The sequence below is a fragment of the Puntigrus tetrazona genome, chromosome 11 (assembly GCF_018831695.1).
Source record: "Puntigrus tetrazona isolate hp1 chromosome 11, ASM1883169v1, whole genome shotgun sequence".
Lineage (NCBI taxonomy): Eukaryota > Metazoa > Chordata > Actinopteri > Cypriniformes > Cyprinidae > Puntigrus > Puntigrus tetrazona.
The window spans coordinates 8,957,117-8,972,790 of NC_056709.1; the positions used below are offsets into that span (position 1 = coordinate 8,957,117).

The following is a 15,674-nucleotide window of genomic DNA, read 5'->3' on the forward strand; positions in this document are numbered from 1 at the left end:
ATACTTTTACGTATGGCTCGTGATTTCCTCAGAAAAGTATAAATAGCAATGCGTTCCCGGCACCTGGGAGGGGAAAGAAGGGTCTTTATCCTTGAGCCTTAGAAATTGGCCCTGGGTGGATTAGAATTAGGGCTTTTTGTTTCGCCTCTGTTATCAGATGATATATATTTTTTTATTGCAGTTGTCATTATCTGCTCCAGCTTCTGACTCATGGCTCCATCTAAACCTCATCGATTAGCGTTTAAAAGAGAGGAGATGCAGAAGAATGTGATATCCTCTTTATGAAGTCAAAACCTCAGCTCTCGCTTCTGTCCGGGCCTGTTATGTAACATAAGAAAAATGGCGTCAGTGCTTAGCAGGACAAACTCAAACAGGAGGACTCCTCCCGGGGTTTCCGATCGCACCCTGCCTGTACGCCTGCCATATAAGTCACACTTTTGGTTAAACATTAACTTGTGACCTACACCAAACACCCAGTGTGTGTGTGTGTGTGTGTGAGGAGAAGTATTGTCTGTGTTTGATAATTCTGCTTGTGACGCAAATATTTACACTCTTTCGAACTTTATCACGGTGGCAGTTCGTCCTTGGGGATGTTCTGTACTTGAAGCTAGTCGTGTGCATAGCTCTGTTTCTGGCTCTCTTGGTTACCGTAAGCTCCAAACAGCCTGCTTAGGAACAGGCAGAGCGCACGCGAGTGTAAATGAAGCACAACAGGTGTGAGTTCTATTACTCAACAGGCATGTGAGTCGTCTAAAGCTGACCTCGACGTATTTACATCCAGCTTTTAAATACCTTTAAAGCCTAGCCTAGCATAGTCGGAAAAGGAAACTGTGTGTATGTATATATATATATATATATATATATATAATGTATTTATAATTATCTTCCCAAAGCGATATTTTAAGTACTAAATGTATATGAAATTATTCTTTCATTTACTTCACAAAGCCTCAGGTAAGATATTTTGCAGTAAACCTGGCGAAGTTCTTTTATTATTACATTAAAAGGACATTTAGTTTGCTTACAAAAAAGTACAAACTATTAATCATGTGACAGAAGGCATGAAATTGATCGTTTCCATCAGAGACCCTTAGAAATCTGCTTATCAGGTAGAATTTAACCCCACCCGTCTCTTATTATTGTAAGGTCTGCCCATCACGGCATCTTAGCTCTCTAATGGATTTAGTAAGTGCTCAAAGTCCTTAAGTTGGCGCTTGTATCAGCGTGTCGTGTTGCAGACTTTCCCTTCCAGCTGCTTTTGAAGTGTGAAGGACATCTCCACATCTGGCTGCCGCCGTCAAAACTGTTCCCGATGAGATTCTGAGGCGGGTGGGCGGCACTGATTGAGCTCGCTTATAAATAGATCACAACATCCTCTTGTTGATGCCAAGGCTCCAGATAGACGAGAAGGGATGGAGAGAGGAGGAGGAGGCGGTTGCTGCTTGACCTTTTAGCATGCGCTGATGCTGCTGTTAGCCCGTTCACCTGCCCGTACAGAGTCTACTTCCTGGAATTCGCGGCTGGTGCGCCTTGCGGATAGACTGGTTGCAGTAAAATGAGCGCTGATAGACTTTAGTGAAGATACGATGGGATCAAGGCAGTAGATGGGCTTTGATGATGATAATAACAGGCAATTTGGCCTCAACTTTTATTTCTGTGATGCAAGCTGAATTGTCAGCATCATAACTCGGCGTCCTGCGATCCTATTCTAATACGGTGATTTGCTGGTAGACATCTTTTGTAACATTGACTGAGTTAATGATGTAGGGTTTGTCCACAGAGTCCTCCACTCATGATATAATAACTTGTTCATTGTTCATGCGTGTCTGTAAGCTGATTGCATACAGCTTGTTCTATACTGAAACTCTTGCATCAGTTTCAACTGTATTCAATAATATGATTCTACAATTGTAGGATAGAAAAATAGAAGTTAAAAGTCTTGAATATTCAGAAGTCACCAGTATATTCAGTATTTATGAGGTGCAAAAGGGAAATAATAATATAAAAATATTGAATAAATAAAGTAAATCTGAATATGTATATAATATGTAATATATAATTTGTATTATTATTACTTATGTATTTTTATAAGAAATTTATTTTTAAATATATATTGTTAATTACATATTTATTTTGTTGTTTATGTTTATATATTACCTTCTATAGTTATTTATCGCATTTAATATTTATGTAATTGTAAGACATTTTTTTAATACATTATATTATCTATATTTATATTCATATTTTTCATTATATTCCATACCATTCATTGGATTTATATTCATTAACATTGTTTAATTTATTTATAATTATATTATTATTAGTTTTCTTAACATGTGTTGTTTTTATAAAGGTATAAATATTTAAATTACATTTGTTGTTCTTTATTATTTCATATTTATTTATATTTATTTCATATTAAAATTCTTAAGTATTCAGGAAAAATACAATTTCATATTTAATTCGTAATTGTTAAGAAATTGTTTATTTATTCACTCACTTTTCTTCAATTTTCTATTTCTACACTTTTTAATGTAAATTATTTTATATTATTAAAATAGTAATAGCTAATAATATGCTTTAGAATATTAACAATATAGCACACTTTTTTTACATTTTAAATGACTTAAATAAGCTAAATGCCTCTCACTCAGTTTTAAACAAAATGCTAAAGGCTCCTGCTCCGTTTTATCTAAAGGATCCTTGGCCTTGAAATACTTTGCCGACTCCCTCTAAAAACACCTGGAAAATACTACTTTCCCAACGCTCCACTGTTACTCTGTTTTTTCCTGGAGCGTCGCGTCATATGGTAGTCAGGTGTTGACATGTTTACGCGGCGTCTCATCTGATGTAGCCGTCTTGTTTATAGAGCAGTCATGAGACTTGCACATTTGAATGCAGTAATGCTATAAACTCCGCTTCTCCTCCGCTCGGAGGCTCTTGCATAACCTGTTGATTAGCTCCGCGTTTGAATCTCTCGAGGCGATTGGCTGCGTGTCAGGACTGCCTTCAATTAACTTTCGATTGAGCATTTAACAAAGAGGCCGTTCTGAAAGAAGCTTAATTTTTATTTATTTATTTATTTTTTAGGCGTTGTCCGATGGCGTCCAGGCTTTGGGATGCGCTGGAGCAGATGAATCATTTTTAAGCATGTCTCCTTTGTGCCAGTGTGTGTGTGTGTGTGTGTCGCTGTGGGTAGGTGTGTTGCGTTTCGCTACTTCGCTGTTGTTTGAAAGAGGCCTGAATGACTAGGTTCACTGTTAACCTGGAAAGAGAAGGCTGGTTATGAGCTTTCAAACTGCCCCAGAATCGGCTGATAGCTCTACGCCCCTCCCTCCTTGTGTCGCGCATCACACATCACTCCGTGCCTGTTTGGCTCCAGAAAAGTAGAGGCAGGATTTTCCTCTCCGCTCTTCTTTTCTTTTTTTCCGTCGTCCTGTGCGGCGTGCATGAGCAACCCTCCACCAGCTCAGCTGATTACTGACTTATGTGGAAAAAAAAAAAAACAGTGAAAGTAGGACAGGATATACCAGACCCGAAAGCTACATAACCAGAGGGCGCTTTTATTCATAGAAGGAACTGAAGTTTTCCTTTAGGATTTAGTTTGGGATGTTGCGTTCCTAGAACGCGGTTTATTATCAGTACCTCGTTTTGAACTCAAACTCAAATTTAGGCAAATGAAAGCAGTTTAGGCTTTTCTTGGGAAAGCAAGCGCTCTGTGTGAATCGTGTGTTGTGTGAATGTGGACTATTGCCAGGCTTATGGCGCTCGGGACAGTATTTGAGACAGATGGTGTGGAAATCAGGTGAGCTGAGGCACTCCAGGTTATTTCCGTGTTGCTCTCTCTCTGTGTGTGTGTGTGTGTGTGTGTGCATGCATTGCGCGTCCGGGCCGCTCGGAGAGGTTATGTAACCGCAGTGGTGTAGCCAGGTCTGGCTGGCAGTAAACAGGGTGGAGGGGAGGGAGGGACGTGAGAACTCTGCTGAGGAGCACTTGGCTACTGGTTTTAACTCCTCGTGTGCTGGGACAGGGTGGCACACGCTCATCTGAAAGGTTTAACTGGATTATTTGAGATACGGACTATCTGGAAGTGTACCAAGTCAGTAAATTCTCCGACTGTTTAAATATGCAATTGTGCATTGATAAAAACATATTTATATAAACATTGTTTTAGGTCTAAAAATATAAATCAAATAAAATAATAAAAAATTGTTGTTATATATGAAACTGTTTGTGCGTGTCTGTGTATATTTTGTGCATATGTGTCTGTATGATTTTTATGTAAAGTTTTAAGTTGTATCTGTGAGCGATAAATATGAATGATACGTTTCTGTATGCATAAATCTTATAAATTATGAATTAGTAATATTAATTGCTATTATTAAGCTAAGTAGATTAAAACTATATACATAAAATAGACTATTCACGTATGGCCATATAATTTTGTTTTTAACATATTTAGTTATTATTTTATTTAACTTTTTCCATAAAATTTGTGTTTTGTGTGTTTCCATATGTATATATTTAATATATTGTTAATGTATTTATTGTTAATGTCGCAATGGGACACATTCAATTTTACTTGTCAACTGCCTTTATATATATATATATATATATATATATATTATATATATGTATACTACTTGTTTTAGTAAATTAACTTTTAAATGATTTTTAATTAAGTTATGAAAATATTAGTATTACTTTTACTTTGGATTTGTATGATTTGTGTTTGGATGATGCAATACCGTACTGAACTAATAAATCAGTTATGATTTGGCTTCCATTTAAAGCTTTTGGAGGTGAGAGATAGAGATCGTGAAAAGCAAAATTATGACTCTTATTGTTGTAAAGGATACGGTCTCTTCAGTCCTCTCTTATCTATTCATTTTACAGTATGCTGACTTTTGTTTTCCTCGTTGTCTCCCAATCTCTCCAGCGGTGGTTTTTCTGCCGTCTGACAGGCGGCAATGAAGTCAGAGAGAAGTTCTTCAAAGTGTTTCTGGCCCGGATGAAGCTGGCCCCAGCAGAAGATCAAGGCAACTGTGGCGGTGAACACCAGCGATCTGGGCAGCAAGCGCCAAAGGCGAGGACACAAGCGACAAGGACAACCAGGCAGCAGAAGGTCAGGGGCTCAGCGCGCGCCTTAAACTAAACCACTGCATGCGACTATACCACAGTTATACCCTGTGGCCCAAAAGCATAAACAAATCACGACCCATTTTCAGTCAAGGAGGTTGCTGCGTGACCGAGGAAGTCGAGAGCAGCTTCTTGAAAGCTTCTGACCACAAAGAAGGCCACCTTCCACACGGCTTGTACGGAGGAGGCGGACGGCCGGCGAGCATCAGAATGTGTCGGAGGAGGGGCAGAGCAGCACAGGAGAGAAGAACCAGGATGACAACGAGATGAGCGTCATCGCAACCATCATGCAGCCAATCCTGCCTCCTGCAGCTGCTTTGTAGAAAACCACAACCGTGAACTGCAGGTTAGCCACTGTGCTCCAATGTTCTGAGATGGTTGAAAAAACTAAATAGATCCTATTCATTCAAACCAACATGAAATGTTATTTGCTCAGTTTCCCAACGTGCATAATTCTCAGGAAGAAGGGATATTTGGGGAAAATGTAGGAAGAAGTTTGTTTCGAACGATTACATTGGTAAAATGGATGCCGGGGATAAAGGTTTAGCAAAAACTTTGTTAGCTGAAAAGGCTAAAGAAATATTAAAGGTGGTGAAGGCAAATTTTCTTTTCTTTTCAGACTATGTATTTATTTAAAAGCGTAAATGGAGTTTGCTTTTTAATAAACTAAATGTGCAAATAATATGTTTTGGTAGCTTCTGAAGGGAAAATTTTAGGCTAGTTTGATAGTTAGCGATCGTCAAATAAGTTCCTTCTTTTGCTTATTGTTTTGTCTTTGAGCTTTACATTACATCACCCTGAAGATGCTTACAGAAATACAAAACAAATATATAAAGAAACCAAAATAGTTTCTATAATTTATTTAACACTAAATCTGTAGTAAAGTGCTCCTGACACTTACAGTTAACTTATCATTAACAGTTTTACCTAATGTTTTTAACCTCATGCTGCAGGTGGTTACATCACCAAACACTTGTTATCTTTTACCACTTCCCGGATCTGATGTTTTCCACAGAAAATACACATGAAAAGAAATTTGAAATACCTGTTTTTGTTCCAAGTATCATGACTCGATTGAATCTAAATCCTATTCCATACCATACTAAGAGTTACATATTGACTCTGTCTGAAACCACTCTAGCTCTAATATGACTTATAAAAACCAGCATGTCCCTCATATCCTGTTTTTCTCCTTGTTCCCTAGAACTTCCTTCGCTATCAGAGACAACAAGAAACAACTACAACCTGGTGTGTGAGACCTTTGCAGTTTTTTTGGATTGCATATGTGGCAGCACTACAGGAGGTCTGGGGCTGCTGGGAGGCTATATTGCGAGAAGAGCGTCGCTCTCATAAACCCAGACTGTGGAGGCCTGACGGAGTACTGCCCCGAGGGCCTTGCCATGAAAACCAGGTAGACCCAACCGTCCGCACACGCTTCCTCATCCAGGAATTAAAGGGATAGTTCTCCCAGAAATGGCGATGTTTATCTGACTTGCAGGGCATCCAAGATGTAGGTGATTTAGCTGTATTAGAACACTGAGATTCTGAACTCAAACCGTTGCAGTCTGTCAGCCATATAATGGAAGTCAATGGCAACCAAAAGCGTTACGAAGCTCTGAGAGTAAAAAAAAAAAAAAACACAAAACAGAAACAAATTAACCCCTTTGGTCGTGATGATACATTGAGTTTTAAGACACGAAACGATCTGTCTGTGCAGAAAATGTATTTATGTAACTTTTTACCTCTTATACACATAATCTCAGAATCTCCTCAGCTCATTCACAACTATCCCTTTAAATTAATTTACTGTTATTTACACTCACAATATAAGCATCATGATATTATTTTATGAGCAAATGATTCTGAAGAGTAGTGACTATTGCTGCTCGGTTTTCTATAATCTGCTCTACTCAAACATAGTGCTTTTGGGATACACAGCTCTTAACAGCCTGGTTGAGAAATAATCATTAAGGCGAAGCAGTTAATCATTGAATATTTTATGAATTGGGTTCTGAGTCAATTTTGTCTCTTGAACTCAGAACAGAGGGTAAATGATGCCTGAATTATCTTTTTTTTTTTTTTTGCAGACAATTGCGTTAAGATTATACCAGCCTTAGAGATACCCAGTATTATCTACTCAGGTGAGTACTAGGCATTATGAAACTTTTTTAACTTCACTTAGGACTTTCATAATGGGACTGATTATCATCATTGTCCTACTTTTCTAAGAGGAATGTAATGTACTTGTGGGGCGACAATGTGCTTTTGTCCTGTAATGATTAGATGATTAGTCTCCGGCTGAAGCACTCTGTTTCAGGTCTGTAATTGCTTAATTGCTGGTTGATTTTCATATTAAACATTTGAGATAATGTTTTTTTATTATTATTATTATTCAGATCATTTTAGCCTTTAAAGGAACCTTTTTACTCCACTAGAGTTAAACATTTGGGTTTTACAGTTTTGAATCCATTCATCACGTCTCGGATCTGATAGATAAATTAACTGCAGCTTAGCATAGATCATTGAATCTGATTGGACCAGTAGCATCTCGCTCAAAAAACGACCAAATATGGTTTAGATGTTTTCCTATTTAAAACTTGACTGTAGTTGCATGGTCTACTAAGACCGACAGGAAATGAAAAGTCTACACAGCGCCTCAAAATGCAGGGTCTATTTTTAGGTACGGCATAATATCATTGTGCCTGCTGCAGGCATGGTACGGCAGCAAACTTCCTGCATTGTTATGCCAGAATGAGATTATAGTTCCTGGCCATATAGTACTTGGTACACAATGTAACTACAGCAGAGTAAAATTTTAAATGGGAAGATATTTAAACTCTTTGGTAATGTTTAGCGAGATGCTAACGGTCTACACAGATTCAATGATTTATGCTAAGCTGCAGCTAAAAGTGTCGCCAGATCACGGAGATGGATAAATGGATTCAAAACTGTAGGGAGTGTTATTTTAAAAGGCTCAATTCTGTAGTTTATTTTGTAGATGTGCCCATTATACAATACCGTTCAAAGGTTTTAAGGATCAATAATGGGTTTTTTTTTGTTGTTGTTTTTAATAGAAAATTTTCAAACTACTTGAATCTTATACTAGTATATGATTATACCTAAGTATACTAATATACTAGTAAATTGTTATAATAGTGTATAATTTTTTGTTGTTAAATAAAAGACTAAAATAAACTTATTAACACCAAACTTTATTTTTTTGTACATTTACCCATCTTTTTCCTTGTTCAGAACTGCATTACTCTTTTGCCATGGATAGCGACATTGACATCATCATCGCTCTCATCCTCCGCGACATCAACCCGCTGGGAAAGAAGAGGATGGACTTGGTCCACTGGAGCTCAAGGTGCTGACAACCCTTTCACAGCATTATACTGTTTGCTTCAGTCCAAAATAATTGAAATTGAATGGTTTTTGTGACAGAATAACGCGCCTCAAAACTGCTGCTTGCCATCATGGAAAGCATACGACAAAGTGAGCAGCGGAGAAGAATCCTGTATAACATGAGACCAAGAACTGAGTGAATGGCACTTTTACTATGAAAACGCGTTTTGCATGTAGTGGCAAATCCTAGTGTAATTATTGGTGGTTGGTGTACAGGTGGGTGATCAAAAGGCCTACATGCAGGAGGGGTGAAGTTGAGCACACGAGGATGATGAGAATGGCGAGGAAAGAGCATGCCTTCTCCACGTAATGTAGGTCACAACATCTACATCCTGGCCCATCAGGTGGCGCAAACACCTGTATGCACTTCCACACACTTTGACTGCGTTCACTGTGTCAGATGTCTGGATTATATCACGATCTTCCCCTCCCCGTGCGCTTCAGTATAGATTTTCTGCCTATTCACGTAATTATCTGGGTCAGCGTCAGAGGATCAGTTGTAACTATGTTAGGAATGGGTGCAGCTTTTCCACGGCCTCAAATTACACTGTTTGGCATCAGGGTTTGTAAATGAAAGAACAGAGAACAAAAGTACATTAGACAGGGCCTTTTGATTCAGTTTTACCTAAATAATAGAAATGTGCTTTTCAGGTTGAGGCTCAAAAGGTCAGTCCATGAATTGCAGCAACAAGTAATCCATTTCTGCAGCGGCTACACTGGTTGTGTTTTTAAACAGAATTTATTTGTTCACTGCTGGGCTTTGACCCTCCAGTTGTTGTTGTCGTAATTGGGCCATTGTGAGAATATTGAATGTGGCTGTTTCATAGCCATTTAGCTGTTGGAGAACGAGATCAAATATAGCCTAAATGGTATTATAAAACATAATGAAACAAAAGATGCTTTAACTTATTTTTCACATAAATATGCACAAAATAATAAATGATTAATCATATTATAAGTAGATTAAATAATGTAAATACCATTATTTATATATTGCATTATCGTGGCATTCAGAAACACCTTGATTGTAAAACCCCCAATGAATAAACATTAGTCAACATAAAGTATGAAGCCTGTTTAAAAAAAAAAGATTTCAAAATAAAATAAACCAAACAAAAAAAAAAAACATTGTGCATTAAGTATTTCTTCACATTTGTGAGTTTATATGTGCAATCTGACTTTAACATGCAAGATATATCCACTATTCTGACTTTATATCTACAGCAATTCTAACTTTTATAACTAGCAATATAATAATCTGTATAAGCAATAATCTGCGTATTTATGGCCAAATAGCACAATACTAACTTAAGTTTAAAAGCCTCAGGTTATAGATTGTGACATGAGTATTATCTACCATGATCTAAGGCTTTAGATTGGTAAATGTTTCATGATTTTTGCCTGAGTTTGGGTGGCATGATTGCTGTGGTATATTATAGGATTAGGGATGTGAAACTTTTATGTAGACAGTGCAAGAACATTTGACATCATGTTCAGAAACATTTATAGATGAATTATTTCATTAATTAACAGTAATTTACAGTTGCTGGACAGTTGTGAGCTCATGATTGCACTCTTTGGATTCAGACCAGCATTTCTCAGACAGGCGTTGGCCTTTAGCTGGCGGTAAGTGTGCTATGAGCAAAACAATGAGGCCAGATGGGTCATTTGCAACATATATACACTGTCACAATGAGAAACAAACACAGTCTCATCCTTTCCACATACACCACAGCTCGCCAGACACAACAAGACTCCAGGCAATGCTGAAGCCAGGAGGGACGTGCGGAGAGGGAGATGAGCTTTGGAGTTCATGAAACACACAGCCCAAATCGAGGTCAGCCATCTGGTAGACTTGAGTACACAAGCATTGCTCTTTACTTCTATTCGTTTCTTGAAAAACTTTGACATTAATGCACTGCAGGCGGTCTTTTCAGAGATCAGATTTTTGACCCAGAATCCCTAACAGCTGCAAGGCAACACACACAAAATGGCTCTGAAAACCTTAGCTAATGCATAGTACAGAAACAGAAAAAATGTCCTATCACACCAATGTTTGTTCATATACGGCTATTTGTCACAGTATGTTTTATCTTAAGGGTTCTCCATCCCAAAACTAAAATCTTGTCATTAATCCTTAACCCATATTGTTTCCAGAAACATGTGAAGCTTCATCTTTGGATGACAACCAAAGGGCTGCGACTGTTATTTGATTGTTGAATTTTTAGTTTTCTTTCCACTTCAAAAAGTATCTCACATAGCTGCATAACATTACAGTTGAACCACTGATGGCAGGTGAACTATTCCAGATGATGCCTTTCATACTTTTCCTGGGCCTTAACAGTGTTATTTACTTGTCGGTGTGGGACAGTCGCAAAAGCCTCCTGGTTTCTATCAAAATATGTGTTCTGAAAAACTTTTATTTTGGAGCGACATAAGTTAATATTGACACATTTTTGAGTGAAATATCCTTTTAAATAAGTAGTTTTATCTCAGTTTAGTTTTGTCACATAAATGAAAAAGCTGCATGGTTTGAAATAATTTTTGAAGCAACACCATCACTAATGGCCAGCTGGGCAGTGGCCCCCTCTTTACCTTACCAAGAAATTCACTGAAATTTCACTGATGGGATTGCACCAGTTGAGACAAAAAATCTAAAACAGCACCTACAGAACAAAAACAAGACTCACAAATGAGTTTTTCACAAATATAGCCAATCTGACAGCCTGCAGCATTGCTTGTTTTCTCTCTGAATCTCGTCCGCCTGGATCGCACAATGGAGCAGATTATTCTTTTTCCTGTCCCCAACATGTCACGGTTCTAACTCAGGAGTCCAAGCTCGTGTCTATTACAAGTAGCGATGAGCAGGGCAGCAAGATCAATGACTTCTTTTTACGCTCTGAAGATCTTTCCAGCGAGATGAACTGGCAGAAGAAGCTGAGGTACTCAAGGCCACTGGTAGCGCAAACTCCGTGGCAATGCGTGCGCACTTCAGCCTTCCTCTATAACCTAGTAAGCTGCTTTACACACCCTCTCAATCCCAGAGCGTCAGGGACCCACATCCCAGGCTTGCATGCCTCACCCTGACCCCCTCAAGCACGGGCAGTGAGAGGGTGTAAATGTTAACAATAAGATAGATAAGATAAGCCTATAACTAAAAATTATGTTTAAGTTTGCTTAAAAATTTGGTTTAGCAGGGTTTGGGAAACAAGGAAGAAGATGGGTCAGGAGCTGTCTAAATGAGATCCCAAACAAACACACATGGCAGCTTACATCACAAAAGCTGATTACGGAAATAAGCTGACGAGGATCAAATAAACAGATGATGGCAAAAATTCTTTAACCCATTTTTCCACCAGCCGGTTGCTGGTGACCAATCTAGGACCATTTCAGCAGCTTTGCAGCAGGCCTTAAAACCTGCTGCTTTTAGGAACTGCTTGAACCAGAAACCAGGATGGGTTATTAAAGCCACACTGAATAGCAATGTAGGTATTAGAAAATTAAAATTAGTATTAGAAGAAGAAAAGATGTCATTAACCAGAATTCATGCACTTTTGACTGTTGCACTAGATCCTGTTGATCAAATGTAGAAAAAAATCTGTCTCTGTGGAAAACATTTTGGAAAGGTGAGGCAAGGATGGTAGAAAATGGGTTATCTGGAAAGGATAAGAGTTCTCAGACAGGAAGAGTGTAAATTGGACCACAGTAATATGATAAAACCTGCAGAAGATAGAATCAGAACTGCGTCAAAATGCAAATTTGCAAACAGAGGGACAACGTTTTCTTGCATGGGACATTTGACCACAGTTCTTGTTTGTATCTTTGAATAAAAATGGTGTGAATAAAAGGGAGGTGTGAATTCCATTTTGTGTGAACCTCTAAGAAAGACATGTAAAGGTTTTATCAGACTGAATCAAAGTAGGCAACGTTCCATTTGCTGCAAGCCCAAGTCATGAGTGTGGTGGCCTGTGTGCTTGAAAGTCCCCTCCTCCAGTTCCTCTTTTAGACAAAAACCCCTGTCAAAATAGCCATTGCTTGAAACTAAATCCTCCAACTAGACTCCATAGAGTCACGGGTCCAAAACAAAGGTGGCGGTTTAGAGGGTCAACAAGCTCTAGTAGATGGTTTGACAGCACTAAACTCTTGAACTCTTTGGTCTTTTTTTTCTAGGGTTTTTGACTTCAGATTTGGAGATGCGGGTGGTTAAAGTGAAATCTCTACAGAACTAATGGTCTCATCTTCATTCAATACATTCAAATGTTTTATTTGGGAATAGCATTGTTCCAACAACTAAAGAAAAAACAGTTTTTGAAGGAATACTAGACTTTAAAGTTAGTACATTGGACTCTGTCCTGATTGGATGTAATTGAAAATACACATGGTCAACTGGATCACATTTGAGCTTGGACCATTCAGAATTAGTCTTTAGAGATCATACACCAGAGCTAACAAACTGTCCTTATGTTGTTTAGAAGAAGGCAGTAGAATGACATAATGCAATTAATTTAACAAAAAATCAAATAAAAGATGAGCAGTAATGCATGGAACCTGTTAGTGACATCATCTGTTATTTCATCTCAATGAACCTTGTTGGCACAAGACATTAGTTTCTTTCTTGAACCACACTTCATTACATTGTTCTATATAAAAGTGGAATAGGCAGTCTTATGGGTGCAGTGTGCAATTTCTGACCCCCTCAAATACTAATATATTCTATTGTTCAGGCTACCAGTGATCCTGCTCTAAAATTAATGCAGTTAGTTTTAAACAATGTTGTTGTGCCAATACTTAAACAAATTGCTTTCCATAATGGCACAGAACACACTTGGACAAAGTTGGTGCTTGTTTGAATGCTCGTCCAAACTTTTAAATGAAATGTTAGTTCGTGTTTGTGTCAGAGCCACGTCGTCGAACTCTGGCGTGGTGTTCATCAGGGGATAATTACTGGACCCTTTTAGTTTTGTGATGGCAACATCTGGAAACAAATCTGGAAAGGTATAAATTGTGCTGTGTTGATGTTCCTTAAAGTTTGGCATTGAGTTTTTGTTTCTTCCTCCTCCAGCTCAGCCCATCCTGTACTAGTGTTCCCGTAACATGTCCTTTTAGACAGCATCTCCTTTAATCTCGCGTCCTCATAGAACCTGTTGGTGTTGGCATTCTTCTATCCACTGGAAGTGCGTGGAGGTGAGTTGTGTTTTTGGCTTTTTGGCATGAAGAAGAAGGGCGGTACAAAGGGGTGTGTTTCCTTCCATGTCACGATATAAGTTTGCGTAATACTTTCTATGAATCCTGTATTTTTATACATTGAGAATTATTCTTAAAGAGGTTACTTCACCACAAAACTAAATTTGGTAACACTTTCTATGAAGCCTGTATTTTAGCCATTATAAGGGCATTCTTAGTACTGTAATGAATGCATAATGCATTATAAAGATAATGCGCTTTTATAATCGTTGTTCATATCATTAATATTCATAGAACAGTTTTAATATGTTAATATTTACTTGTTTTGTAAGACTGTGATCATTTACTGCTTACACAGTGGAATAAGTTGAATGAATGAATCAAGTTGAATTTGGTGTTCTGAAACTACAATATTATGTTTCTCATAGTTATAATGCATTAAGTGTAATATCTCTTTGCCATTTTAACTTTGTTACTTATAATAAAAGTAATAACAATGACAGTACAATTTATTTTTCCCATGAGGGTTTTCAAACTGTGGGTCTGGAGTGCGTCACACAAAGTCACACACAGTTCAGTCTAGGGCAACACAATATACCCAACATTAATACCGAATTGCAATATCGCAAAGACTATTATTTGAAACATTTTTTGAAGCACAAGGCTCGACAAGCAATAACAGTGAGGGTCTTAGAAGCGACGGTTCATTATTAAAAGGCTCGGCCCGCATTATTAATGAGAAGAGAACCTCTCTCACTTTACTACTGTTTGCATGAGATTGCATACACCGTATAATTCAATTGTTATGTAAGCTCCTTCAGGTATGTTAGTTCAGTCTGTTGACATTCTGTCTTTCTGAGGAGATATAAAGAGTTTGTTGTTTTCATTCCTTCATATGCATTTGGCACACCTACCAATAAGGAAAGCGCTCTGTAAAGAAATTTCACATGTATACAGGCCGAAGCGGAACTGTGGTTAATTCTAACACTACATGCTTTTAACATTTTCCACACTCTGACATATAGTATTTACAAAATATCCTATTATTTCCTTTGCATGTCGTCACTATGTTAGAAAAAATGTGCAAAGTTAAAAATCTTAAATATATTGCACAGAAATTTTTTTAGGTGCAAAAGTACATTTCTGCCTGATAAATTTGTCATCTCGAGTTTTATTTAAAATAAGACCTTGTACATCTCCCTGCGCTGATTAGCTACAGTTGGCCATAGCAGTGTAGAAATCCAGTGTTTTTTGGGACATATTTCTTTATAGACTGATTAACTATATATTAAATTAAAATGTAAATACTAGTAGTGAAATGTTATTGTTAGCTAGCTCACATTAGCTTCACAGGAAACACTCAAATAACACTACGGCACTCTACAAGATGTCGTCAAGATATGATATGATATAGTCTATTATAAATGAAGTAGATTTAATATGGTGCTCATTGTGAGTTTTAAATAATGATACTATTAAAAGTTAATCACAAATATCTAAATATTGTAACCGTTATAAGGAGTTATTATAATGCATTATGCATTACGTTGCAATGCCTTAAAATGCCCTTATAATTTATTATAAATACAGGCTTCATAAGCGTCATGAGATTTTCAGATCTGAGGATCCCAAACAAGCTGGATGCTAGTGTTCTGTATTTTTATTTGAGTACCAACGCCTTTGATCATACATGCATACATTGCCTAGAGCACAGATAGCTGTTTTTCATACAGGAGTAATGAGTGCATTCAGTAACAGATGCTGAGCTTGACGCTGCTGACCTACTTTCAGCGCTACAGCCCTGAAAGACATAATTTGGCCCCACATAACAAGGCTCAACAAAAACGCTGCTGGCACTTACTTCTGTCATGTACATCTTATCGCAATCCATTCGTTCTAGATGATTTGATCCTTCCACTTACCTCAGTGGCGTGCATTTTTATTAT

General features: G+C 37.7%; 1 protein-coding gene across 1 annotated transcript in view; it reads left to right on the plus strand.

Moving 5' to 3' along the window:
• The window catches only part of itpr1b (inositol 1,4,5-trisphosphate receptor, type 1b), an 87,792-nt gene that overhangs the window by 65,667 nt on the left and 6,451 nt on the right, over positions 1-15,674 (plus strand). Inside the window, exons 47-52 of the mRNA XM_043252539.1 lie at positions 3,758-3,805; positions 5,018-5,125; positions 5,294-5,458; positions 6,344-6,387; positions 7,227-7,280; positions 8,392-8,506. Coding sequence (XP_043108474.1) covers positions 3,758-3,805; positions 5,018-5,125; positions 5,294-5,458; positions 6,344-6,387; positions 7,227-7,280; positions 8,392-8,506 — 534 coding nt within the window. The remainder of the gene's footprint in view (positions 1-3,757; positions 3,806-5,017; positions 5,126-5,293; positions 5,459-6,343; positions 6,388-7,226; positions 7,281-8,391; positions 8,507-15,674) is intronic.